We start from the raw sequence: 13,257 nt of genomic DNA, 5'->3' as shown, positions 1-13,257 counted from the left end.
AAAAAAAATAAAATTTGTATATATTTAAAGTATATAGTATGATGATTTTATATATATATATATAATGAAATGATTATTACACTCAAGCGAATTAACATATATTCTCCTCGCTAGTCAGCTGTGTGTGTGATAAGAGTACTTGCAATCTACTCCCTTTGCAAATTTCCAGCTTTCAATACAGTATTATTAACTAGAGTCGCCAGGCTGTATATTAGCTCTCTAGGTTTATTTCTCCAACACAACTGCAACCTTGTGCAGCATCTCCCCTTTTCCCAGCCACCTCCTTGTCCTGGGAAACCACCATTCTACTCTCTGCTTCTATATATGTGACTTTTGTAGAGTTCATGTATAAGCACAATCGTAAAGTTTTTTTTCTCTTTGCGTATGACTTATTTCATTTAGTGTAATGTCCTCCAGTTTCATCCACATTGTCCTAAATGGCAGGATTTCTTTGCATTTTAAGGTAGGATCTCTTTATATGGGATATACCTATAGGGTGTGTGTGTATATATATATACACACACACATATGTGGGCTATATAGAGTGTATACATATGTATATAATTTTTAATATATAATAATTACATATAGTATATATTATAATTATATACACTATTTAATATATATAATTATGTATCATACATTATTTATATGTAAGTATATAACTTATAATTTATAGAATTGTAATTATTATATATATGTTGTAATTATTAAATAAAACTATTTGATCATTATTAATTATATAACATGTATATAATTATTCTATATATAGTAATTTCTTTGTCCATTCATCTAAGTGACTGGGATTTCAATTCATGATTCCTGACTTCTAAGATTCTTTCCATCAGAAGCTGTTACCAAACAACTCTTGGCATTCATTTTCATTCATCAATCATTTATCCTAAGAGTATTTACTGAGATCCTCCTCCATAGCAGACCGACAGAGTGGTAAATAAGATGTCAGTGCTTGACCTCATAGAGTTTAGTTTCATGGGAATGCCAGCAAGTAAACTTGCTGCCCAAAACTCCCTTGAAAATATTGAATCTAATTTTAGCTTAACTGAATTACAACCTAAATGATTTTTCCTTTGTGGTTGTCAGGATAATACAGTGACTGGTTGTAATTATTTATAGTTTCAGTGAAAAGTAACGATGTGCTGAAAGTACAAACTCCAGGTCACAGCCTTCAGAAGACTTTAGCTACAGAGGAAGTTGAACTCTGTACAATGGTCAATATTTTGCTCCAGTCTGCTCTTCTAGCCTTATCTTGCCAGTTGACCAAGGGTTGGAAACCCCCATCTGTTCACCTACAGGCTGTGGGATTTGGGGCAAAATGACATCATTCCTTTGAGAATTATGTTCTTCATTTGCAAAATGCAGATTCCTCAGCAGCTCCTCAGATATAGACAGAGACAGCTAATGTGGGTCTCATGGTTCTCATGGGGTCAGAAGTCAGGCAGCCTCCCCATGGAGATCTATCAAACTTCTGACAATACCTAGCCTCTCTGAGGTGCAAATAGGACCTGGGCAAAAAGAATTGGGACACAAATGATCATTCAGGCCCAAACAAGGCACATGGCTATCTCTGAAGAAAGGGAGAAATGTTCTGAATCAAAAGTGCTTCACAGAAGAAATAGTAGTTGAATTGGGCTTGTGTGGACTTCAGAATGACAGTGAAAAAGGAGAGAGGAAGGGGCAACATATGCAAGATTGGTGCCAATCATGGGCCAGGCACTGCACCAGGTGTAGGGGTAAAGGAGATGGATAAGACAGAATCGCCATCTCCAGGAGGCCCCGTGGAGAATGTGCAAAGGAAAAGAAAAAGTACTTTTGACCAACTAGTGTGTGCAATCCATATTCCTTCTTATTTCAAGATTATCTGCATTGGGACCATAGAGAAGAAAACCCTGAAACTGAGTTAAAGAACAGGGATTTCAACCCAGATCTCTTAGACTCTAAAATAGAAGCTAGTTTTTACTTCTGTGAGCTGGTGAGCTATGAACTACTATTATGAGCTGGTTGTACATATTCACTGTCTTTCGTGTCTCAGCATTCTGTGTTTCTCTGCTTCCTGTTGCAGGTGTTACCCGCAGTGAAATCAACAGATGCTTTGGAGTCTTTTTGGGCATTGAGTATGCGTATATAGAGGAGGCACAAATTGGAGGACGTTTATCAGTAGCACCCTGTGAAAAATCTGGAGATGGCAAACTAAGCAAGTATTAATAATGGGCTTCCCCCAAAAGAAGCCAGAGTCACCCTTGGACACATAATCGGAGCATATATGTTCTCCTTTCCAATTGATTCCATTTCAGTCGATGGTCACACTGTGTATCTGCTGAATATCCCAAACCAATGACCTGTAGTGACCCTATTTTGAATCCCAACATGGGCTGAGATCACCTTAGAAATGCCTGACTTCCTATTATACAACCTCCTAGATTTCAAGCACCAGACAAAGATTTGAGTAAGAGCTGGGAGGAAAGGCATGTGCAGACAGGATCTGGAAAGTTAATGGTTGAGATCAAGTCCCATCAGGTACAGCTCAGAGGAAGGACACAAGTTTGATGAGAGAGAAAAATGTGGTCACCAAGTCCAAGTTCAAAGAATAAGTATTAGAGAAAAATTGTGCAAGAATATTTTATAACATCTGCACAGGTCACTATACATGCTCTTGCATTCATTCATTCATTCAACATGTATTGAGTCATTTTTCCCAGGTGGAAGACATACAAGATGCAAGGATGCTGAAATAGTTTATAATAGATGGATGAGTAGATGAGGTTCAAGTTACTTCCATTGCACTGGGCTACTCATGTCTCAGGGTCTTAAGTTAAATGTTTCTCTCAGTTGCCTTTCCCTCCTTCCTCCATTTACCTGGCAAGATTTATCCATTCTTCTAGGTAACTGACTTTTTACCTGACCACCTCCCCACTCCTACTGTAGATCTGCCCACATCTTTCTCTGAACCCCTTCTGAGAAAGCAGTTATAGCACCTATAATATTTGGTTGAAGCTATTTGGCATATAGAAAGCACCAAGCCAACATTTGACATGTAAACGAATACATGAATGAATCGATCATTATCCATTTTTCCATCTTCTCCCTCCTCCATGTTGGGTTGAGCTATCTTCCCAGGGCCTGCTCTAATCCAAAGGATGAGTCAATTTCCAAGTGTTGGTGCTTCTTTTCTGCCTTGTCCTGCTAGTTAACTGAGCAAGGTAGAAGACTGGGAGATGGCTCTAGGGAGAGCACTTAAACTCTGTTCCAAATCTCATTTAGTGGAGATTGCTAACTGGTCCTTTGGCATCTAAGGAAATGGGCTAACGTGACTATTCTCTCGATGGTAGCTGACAACAAGAAGGCCATGGGGGTGGAAGAACTCATTTCTCTGGTGCGCGGTGGCAGCTCTGGCTGGGGAGGTGGCTTGACGCAAGACAGCAGCATCATTACGTACCGTTCCTGGGGAAGGTCATTAAAGTATAATCCTGCTGTTATTGATTTTGAGGTAAGTCTTTTCGCAGTTGAAGAAACTCTAGGTCCACAAGGAATGAAAGTGAAGCAGACCAGATCATTTTATATTTCTTATTATGAGTCCATCAAAAAACAAGATTAAATGTAACGGCACGCTGAACTGGCGGCCTTACCCAAGCCTGACTACAGGGATGCGTGACTCTATGTGCAAGCCACAGGAGAGCTGGGGTCACAAGCTTACTATCTGGTTACAGTCTAGTGTTACACTAGTAATCCTAGAATTTCTTCAGGAGTAGGCCACCTTATAAAAAAAAGCACTATTCACATTTATACATAAAAGACTTTAAAAATCATATCTGTTAATTCGGAGGTTGGCAAACTTTTTTCTGTAAAGAGCAGATAGTAAATACTTTAGGTTTCTAGGCTATATACAGTCTCTTTCATACAAGTTCTTTTTTTCTCCAATCTTGTAAAAATGTTAAAGTCATTCTTAGCTCAAAGGCCATACAAAAACAAGCTGTGAGCTTAGTGTGATTTCAAGCTATAGACTGCTGTCACTGCTCTAAATGATCTAATCACATTGACCTCTGGCACAGATAAGATTTCCCCCATTGAAAAGATAAGGAAACTGAGGTTCCAAGTCATCAAGGGAATCATTTAGAGTCACAGAGCCCATACGTGTAAGTACCTGGATCCAAGACCTTTGGATTTTATGTCCAGTTCTCTCTTCCCTCTATTCTAGCACCTTCCTTAAAGCCATGGTTCTCAGCCAGTAGGGTCAATTTTTCTCCCCCAGGAGACATTGGGCAATATCTGAAGACATTTTTGATTGTAACAACTGAGAAGATGCTATTGGCATCTAGGGGCCAGAAGACAGGGAGGCTGCTAAACTCCCCGCCAATGCACAGGGCAGCCCCCACAGCAAGGACACAGCTGGCTGCTGGTGCTAACAGTGCCAAAATTGAGAAAGCTTGCCTTAAATCTCTAACCCCACAAAGGAAGTAAAGTTGTATTCAAACTATAAAGCAAGTGAATTGTTCTACCAGTATCATCACACTATTCAATTCATATGCAAGAAAACCCAATACTGTCTTTTGGGAGAGAGAACTTGAGTTTAGGGTGAAGAAGATGTAGGCCATTAGAAAATGAGAGTTGCATTTTGGGTTTTTAAGTAAAATATTGTTGCTTTCTTGCCCATTTTTCCTGACCTTTGCTCATTTTCTATATATAGTTAAAAATTCCAGGTGTGGACACATTCCTTCTCTTTAAAATATATACAAACACTTAAACCTAAAAATCTATTACAACAACCTCTTTTCTATGAAGAAAGAGGTCAGATAGATTAACCTTGATTTCATTTCTTCTCCAATAAATAAGGGACCATTTTCACGCACCTGTAATTCACCTAGGGCCTGAAAATTGCTATCATCAAGCCATTAGTGATTTGGGCAAAACTGTAAAATTGATATCAGGAGTAACATATCAACTTTCATGGGCAAGAGGTAATCTCTTTGTTTGCTTTGAGCAAAACTTCCAAGGGGAAGACTGACATGCATGATTTGGAGAAGACCCAGTACTGTCTTTTGGGAGAGAGAGCTTGGGTTTGGAGTGAAAAAGATGTAGTTTGGCTCATGGATCAGCCACCTTATTGATGTGTGTGTGTGACCTTGGATGAGTTACTTCATTTTCGGAGGCTCAGGGTTCTGCTCTGTAACATGGGGATAGTAAAATGTTACATCTCAAGGTTAGGGAGAGAGACGTCAGTATTTAGTGAAGTCAGATAAGGACGCAGGTTTGTGGAGGTTAAGGAAGCTGGCCAAATCTCAGAACTAGAAAATAGCACAGCCCAACTGGAGCCAAGACTGACTGATTCTAATGCTCAGGATCTCTTCACAACCCATGATGACCTCTAGAAGTTTGGATTCGATGCATGAGGCTGTTGGCAGGTCATAGAGCAGGGGATTGATGCAACTAAAGCTGTGCTTGAAAATGAAAATGCTCAGAGACAGACAGACAGATAGACAATCAGACTACAGACATGGAGGGGAGGCCAGTTAGAGAGTTATTTGGAACTTGATGCTCAGAGTGAAAACAGTCTTACTCAATTGCATATTCCCAGAGCTTAGCAGTGTCTATTTAGGGCAGGTGCTTAGATTGAGTGAACACAGGAATCATGCCATGTGATGATGTTGTTACGGTATGCATTATTATATGCTAAATGTTATTTTATAGTGTGTTGATATCATACTACTTTCCTTCTCTGAATTTTTTTTTTTATTTGTAAATTGGGAACGAGACTGTTGCCAATAGCTTTCAAGCTCTAACATTTTAAGAATCATTTCCCCATCCTTGTCTCTTTAAGTCCCACCAGCCCTTCCACACCCTCTTCTTGAGGATTCAGTGAATAGAAAGAAGAGATGGGGGTCTGAGTTCTGGGCTTCCCCGGAAGGTCAAAGGGAAGCTGCCCAATGGTCCTGGCTTTCTCTGGAACTAGTTCATATTTATCCAGGGCAGTCCATTCTGCACCAATTTCCTAACAGTGGGGTCAATTCCCTGCACTTCCAGTAATGGCCTTCTCCCCTTGGCTGGGGGCCCAGCCAGTACCAACATGACCAGCCTGGTGACCTCAGCCACAGCCCCTGGTCACAGGACAAGGTTTGTTTGCCACAGGTCTTTCTGTACACATTTCCAGGAACCCACTCAAAACATGGCGAGTGCCCTTACTGACCTCTGATTCTTGAGAAGTAAGTTTGCTCCACTGGGGTTCAGTCCCATCTCAGAATGGCTCTGTGACCTTGGCAAATCCTTCCTCTCTCAGCTCCTCAGGTTCGTCTCCTGTGAAATGAGAGACCTGGGAAAGAGTTTTCATTTTATGCTTATGTGTTTAAAAAATAGTGTTATAAGCATATTGAAGATAACCATATATACATGCAGTTTAAAAAATGATTTTTTTTTTTACTATCATCACATCTAACTAATAAAAATGGTGCTTTATTTTCTACTGTTCTCCCTCTTTGCAATGGTATCTCACATTCATTATTTCCTTAGATCCTCATGTGAATTTTAAGTAGGTTATTATTCCCATTTTATAGATAATGGGGCTCAGGCTTAGGAGGGGCAGTTCTGGGCCACACAGCGGTAAGCAGCATTCATTTAGCTGTGACTCTGTGACAGTTCTTCCCTGTCTTTCAACTTTAATCCTCTTAATAAACCAGGAGTGTAGGACTATTGTTCTCACTTTACAGATGAGGAAGGAAGGCTCCATGTGTAACGGGACAGAGATCACACAGCTAGAAGTGGCAGAGCTGAGATTTGAAGCCAGATTTTCTAGCCCCAGATTCAATGCTTTCTGCTCTATCTACTACTTTCCAAGCAGGGGTTGATCACCCTTTCGCCACTAGGGAATATCTAGCAATGTCAGACAGAGAAGGCAATGGCAACCCACTCCAGTACTCTTGCCTGGAGAATCCCATGGACGGAGGAGCCTGGTAGGCTACAGTCCATGGGGTCGATAAGAGTCGGACATGACTGAGGGACTTCACTTTCACTTTTCACTTTCATGCATTGGAGAAGGAAATGGCAACCCACTCCAGTATTCTTGCCTGGAGAATCCCAGGGACGGGGGAGCCTGGTGGGCTGCCATCTATGGGGTTGCACAGAGTTGGACACGACTGACGTGACTTAGCAGCAGCAGCAATGTCAGAAAACAGTTCTGGTTTTCATGGCTAGAAGATGCTGTTGACATCTGGTGGGTAGAAACCAGCAATGCTGCTAAAGATCATACAATGCACAAGCCTGCCTGTCCCTGACAATAAAGAATTATTCAGCTGGAAATGCAACAGTGCTGAGGCTGAGAAACCCTGGACTACATTCCTGTCTAGAATGGGCTGCTTCAAATATAAAACAACCCCAGCATACACACAGGCAAACCCCACACTCACACCATTAGGGGTTGTGCTCAGCAGTGGCAACACAACTGCCTATCAAGAACTTATTAACCCCTGCATTGAAGGCTGACAATAAAACACACACACAGACCTGTAAGTCCTTTATACGCTTCCTGACTCCTAAGAATGCTGGAGGGGGCGGATGAGTTGGCACAGATAGCTTTTGGGTTCTTGTCTTCCTCTGGGATCTGGGGACCACAGGTTTCAAAGTTATGTAGCTCCATGTTCAGCATGGTCCATGGTGTGTGGTCCTGAGCTGGTCACTCAAATGCTCTCAGACTCTGCTTCTTCATCCGTGACCTGGGAAACCTAATACCCGCGTTACAGAGCAGCTGCTTGGATCTAATGGAGCAGGATAATCTGGCTCTGTGCCTGGCATGCAGCAGGCCTCCCCGGGGCTTGATGACCAGTTCTTGGGCTGTGGGAAGCTGTACAGAGCCCAGGGCGCAGCCCTCTGGTCTTTCTGTGCCCACAGATGAGGCCGATCCACGAGATCCTGCGGCATACGAACCTGGGGTCCCTGGAGACCAAGCGCCAGAACCTGCGGCGGGCCCTGGACCAGTACCTGATGGAGTTCAATGCCTGCCGCTGTGGGCCCTGCTTCAACAACGGGGAGCCCATCCTCGAGGGGACCAGCTGCAAGTGTCAGTGCCCCGTGGGTCGCCAGGGCCTTGCCTGTGAGCAAGTGCAGTCAGAGGGTAAGGCCACGCATCCTCACTCAGCTTCTAGCTTACTCCAACTCAGAGGGTTCTTGGGGTTCCCAGCCTCTCTGCCCTGTGACCTCTTGCCCACTGCTCTAGGAACCCACATTCTGAGCTCTGTGACTGACCCCCTGCGTTTACCAGTTCTTATGCTCTCTCCTTGCCTTCGGGACCCTCTCTCAGATGAGAACAGTTTTAGACCGAGGCATATATGGACAACAGGACTCATTTCTGGAGGGATGTATTCATTTCCAAAGGCTACCGTAACAAAGTATCAAAAACTGGGTGGCTTATAGCAATGGCAATTTATTGTCTCAGACTTTTAGAAATTAGAAATCCCATTCTGGGTATACTGGCCAGGCTGCTTTCTTCTGGAGGCTCCTTGGGGGAATGTGTTCTTTCTCCTAGCCTCAGGCGCTTGTCAGCAACACTAAGCATTCTTGGCTTGTAGCTACACCATTCTAGTCTCTGCCTCTGTCTTCATGAAGTGTCCTCCATTTTACATCTCTGTTTTCTTATAGAAACACTAGTCATTGGACTAGGACCTACCCTAATCCAACATGACATCATATTAACTTGATTTTATCTTCAAAGACCCTATATCCAAATATGGTAACATTTGCAGGTAATGGAGTTGAACATCAGCTTATCTTTTGAGGGACATTATTCAATCTGCTACAAGGGATAAGTAGGTTCTCATGACTAAAAACAAGCTTGGGGCAAGTAATGTAATGTTTAAGGTTTCAAAGTTAAACATATTAAGCTGCAATACAAAGCAACTGCATCAGAAAAGAAGTTTCTCAAATGAGGGTCCAAGTCCCTTAAAGATGAAGTCTAGAGACCTGAGTGTGAATCTCAGCTATTTCACTTAGTGATATGCTGATAATTATTTCTTCTTTCTGGGACCCATCTTTCTCATCTATGTTTCCATTTGAGTTCCAAGAAGCTCTATGCATGTTTTAATCCCTAAGCTTCCAATTTTCCCATGTATACTTGGTACACAGAATGATGGTAAAAATACAGGCTACCAAATCAATGTATAAATCAGTCTCATTTGACAACTGCAATGATGAAAACATAAACAAAAATAATTCTAGAAGGGTCTAAGTTTATCTATAAAACAAACTGTTGAAGCACAGGGTAGATGGGATAAGGAGCCTGGTTTTAGAGTGAGATGATGGTGGATAACAATTTTATCACTGGGAGAGTTGTTCTAAATGGGAGGAAAGATAACACAGCTGTGGTGTCAAATAGGCCTTCACATCCCAGTGGTGCTAATTTTCACGCTGGGTAGGCATCCCCTGTAAAGTGGGGATGATGTTGGTACCTGCATCACAGGTTGTGCTGAGGACTAAACTAGCTAATCTGTGTGGCAAGCTCAGTTCTAGTAAGAAAAAAGAAGAGAGAACTCTACTAGTAGAAGATCTGTCCTCAGTTGGAGTTGCATCTAAATCCCTCCTTTGCGGGCTAAAGGGAATATTAATGGGGTCCCAACAAGCTGCCTGATATCCTGTAGGAAGAATTGCAAGAAGGGTAGGCCAAAATGTGAGTCAATTCCAGAGTCCTTATGAGGACTTATGGAATTATGGAAGTCCTTATGGAAGATGCAAAGAACAAAACCCAAGCAGAACAATTACATGGGCCAAGCCTGGAACAGTTTCCTCATGGGAACTGAAAAAAAAGAAACTGCCTGTTAGGTGTGTAAGTTGGGAGATACACAGAAAATCGTGCAGGGTTGATACTGCCCAGCTTCAAGGCCCAGGGATTTCTTAACTTTTTAAGCAGAGTTTGGACTGCGTTTCAGCCCCCATTTGCCTCATTGGCCAGGCAACTTCCCAGAGGAACCAAAGGTCAGTGAACAGAAAGAATAACAAATTCTGCACCAGGCACTATTGCAACACTTCATGTGCATGAACTCCTTTATCCCTCCAAGAATGGGATGTTGTCGTTCTTCAGTCCCTAAATTCTGTCTGAATCTTTGCAATTCCAGGGACTGCAGCACACCAGGCTTCCCTGTCCATCACTATCTCCTGGAGTTTGCTCAAATTCATATCCATTGAGTCAGTTTTGCTTTATCACCCCAGTTCACAGATGAACACAGGGACAGAAGGAAGACGAAATAACTTGTTGGTCATCGTTTTGGGGAGAGTCAGAGCCAGCATTTGGACCCACGTGATCAGATGTTAGGACCCAAGCTCTTAATTGTTACATTCTATTAATTGACATTCTAAGACAAGGGTCCCCAACCTTCGGGCTGCGCACCTGTAGATGGCATTAGGTTAGAAATAAAAGTGCACAATGAGCGCAATGTGGTCAAATCATCCTGAAACCATCTCCCTCGCCCCCCGGTCTATGAAAAAACTATCTTCTGTGAAACTGGTCCCTGGTGCCCAAAAGGCTGGGGACTACTGTCCTAAGAATCAGGACATGTGGGGAATGAGGGCAGAGAGTCTGAGATGAGTGCACTTTGGGGAGTGGACAGGGAGGATATGGTCCAAGTGGTGGTTATAAGGTGACTGGGTCTAACAGAACAGATGTCGGCTCTATCTGGATAATTAGAGTCAGAGCATGTCAAGGGCCCCTAGAGTCGGGACTTGTTTGGATTCCTATCCACACAGCATAGTGCAAAGGGAACAGGGGGTGTGAACTACCCAGAGATGCCTCGCCAATGATCCAGTGCCGGGCTTGGTGGTGACCACGCTGAGCCACATGAACCATGGTGGGCACTGGAGAAGGGGGACATGATAACAATGATCTAGGGGACGGCAGAGCACAGAGCGCTGAGTCCTCCTCACAGCCCTGTTTTTCCTGCAAGATTACATTCAGTCAGTTGCATTCAGCTCATGGGGGTTCCATTAACCTTATTCTAAGCAGGGTATGGACCTCGGGTGGCCGTGAGGCTATCAAACTGAACTTTCAGCCAGAGAACGATCAATCTGGCAAGGAAATCTAAGGCTGGGGAATCAGCCACCATGGAGACTCACTGATGGAGGGCCCGAGGGATTTTCCCAGCAAATCATTGCCTGTAGGGACCAAGCGGCAGAGGTGGGAGGAATAGAGAACCCTGCTGTGGCTACCCCACCAGGGAGTATAATTACAGAGCTGGAAGGGACTTGAAGATAATCTAACCCAATGACATTCACATTGGGATCTGACGAAGCCTGGGGTCTCCTAGGGGCTGCCCCAGGGGAGCAGGGCAAACCTAATAGACACCCCAGCTTCAAATAGGACAGCTTCACTTTCATCTGACTTCCATGTCGGGTCCCATCCAAGATTTCATTTAAGAAAAAAAAAAAAACATAGTAATGAAAAAAGTTATGATGGAAAAACCCCACTGGATGAATCCATCCTTTTCCCTTACAGAGGTGAAAACTCAGGCTAAGAGAGGAGATGGGCTGGTCCAGAGGCATACAGGCAGTGGAAGGCAGCAGTCCCAGGCTGGAGGGATTGTGTAAGCTGGGTTTCCAGAGACAGTGCGTGTTCAGCACATGCGTTCTGATGCTCTGTGCAGAGACTCTATCAACCACTGGGGTTCCATCGTCAGAGGCCGAGGGGGTTGGTTTTTGAACCCTCATTTAAAAGCCCAGTAATCCTTTCCCTAGGGATGTCTGGCTGGCCTTTGTCTGTGAAGCCCCAGCTGGGACGAGCTCCCTCTCTGCACACACTTCACTGGTTTGGAGTCATTCTTCCAGAGGCACACGCCTCCATGCCTCTCTCTGCTATCCACCTTCCATGGAACCACAGGTTCCAATTTCATGAGTTGGGCTCCCAGTGGGCTCTTCTCACTCCACCCAGAGTTTCAAATTAAGTGCGAGGCAGCAAGCACAGAGGTCTTGGTTGGCTACACCCAGGCATTTCCCCAAGGAGAGCTTACAGACCACTCTAGGGCGGTGGGATGGGCTTCACTCTTCACCATCTGAGCTGCTGCTGGTATGCTAACCTTGTTGCCCGGGAAATCATCCATGCAGGAGCCAAGGCGGATGGTCGTTGGAGCTGCTGGAGCTCCTGGTCGGCTTGCAGATCGGGCACCCAGGAAAGGAGGAGAGAGTGTAACAATCCTGCACCCCAGAATGGAGGTGCCTCGTGTCCAGGCCACAGGGTGCAGACCCAGGCATGCTGAGTGCCTCTGGGCACAGACTGGAGTGGGGACAGGGGATGTCACTACTTGCGCTGACCAATGGATACAGACCTCACTCAGCTGACAGAAGATACCCATCAGCATGGACTTTTTCTTTGTCCTGGACCAGACTGTGCCGTCAACAGCCAACTGTTCTATCACCCACATAACTCAGTCAAAACTGGGTGTTGAAAGTTAATTAGAGGGTTAGCTGCTCATGGCACTTTGGATCATCCAAAAAGAGAAGAAAAGGAACTATCTCCATCCATGTCTTAGAGGAACTTTTAGGATGGTGGAGGGACAAGGCAGGCAGATACTTTTGAAACCATTAATTACCAATAAAACAAAGTACCATGAGAAAGATCTCAGTTCTTTGATAACATTTGTTCATTTGTAGAACCATTATTAGTTTGCAAGATAAGAAGACATATTGAAACAAAGAGAAAAATTAAAGGCTGACTCAAGTTCCTTCAATTTTCCTTCACTGGGACTCAACATATTCTAGTATTCCTTCAATTAATCTCTTGTGTTTGCTTGAGTTCTTACCACAAATATCACCTTTCTCCCACTTATTTTCCCACAGCATCCTAGTCTTTTCCTTCATTGCCTTTTTCACAATTAGTAATTATAAATTGGATCCCACATTTCCTGTGACTATTTATGACCTCTCTCCCCATGGATGGTAATCTTGAACGCAGGGATCAGCTTTGTCTCATTCAGCACTGTGTCCCCAGAGGTCAGGGCTGCGCCTTGAATTGGAGGGAATTAACAAGCATCTGTGGGTGTAGTGAGGGACTGAACTAAAGTCACTTCAGAAATGTGGTCTCTCCTCCACTCCCAGAGTGGAGTGTGAAATCCATGCATCTGCCAGGCACCTTGGGCTTCCCTTCGGATTCAGCTGGTGAAGAATCCACCTGCAACGCAGGAGACCTGGGTTTGATCCCTGGGTTGGGAAGATCCCCCAGAGAAGGGAACGGCTACCCACTCCAGTATTCTGGCCTGGAGAATTCCATGGACCGTA

General features: G+C 43.8%; 1 protein-coding gene across 1 annotated transcript in view; it reads left to right on the top strand.

Moving 5' to 3' along the window:
* C8A (complement C8 alpha chain) overlaps nucleotides 1-12,239 on the top strand; it is a 68,555-nt gene extending 56,316 nt beyond the window's left edge. The window contains exons 8-11 of the mRNA XM_065928955.1: nucleotides 2,081-2,212; nucleotides 3,348-3,505; nucleotides 7,894-8,116; nucleotides 12,088-12,239. Of these exons, the coding sequence (XP_065785027.1) occupies nucleotides 2,081-2,212; nucleotides 3,348-3,505; nucleotides 7,894-8,116; nucleotides 12,088-12,239 (665 nt within the window). The remainder of the gene's footprint in view (nucleotides 1-2,080; nucleotides 2,213-3,347; nucleotides 3,506-7,893; nucleotides 8,117-12,087) is intronic.
* The last annotated feature ends 1,018 nt before the right edge of the window (nucleotides 12,240-13,257 follow it).

This window comes from Muntiacus reevesi, chromosome 1, assembly GCF_963930625.1.
Source record: "Muntiacus reevesi chromosome 1, mMunRee1.1, whole genome shotgun sequence".
Classification (NCBI taxonomy): Eukaryota; Metazoa; Chordata; class Mammalia; order Artiodactyla; family Cervidae; genus Muntiacus; species Muntiacus reevesi.
This window is presented reverse-complemented; position numbering and strand designations above follow the sequence as displayed.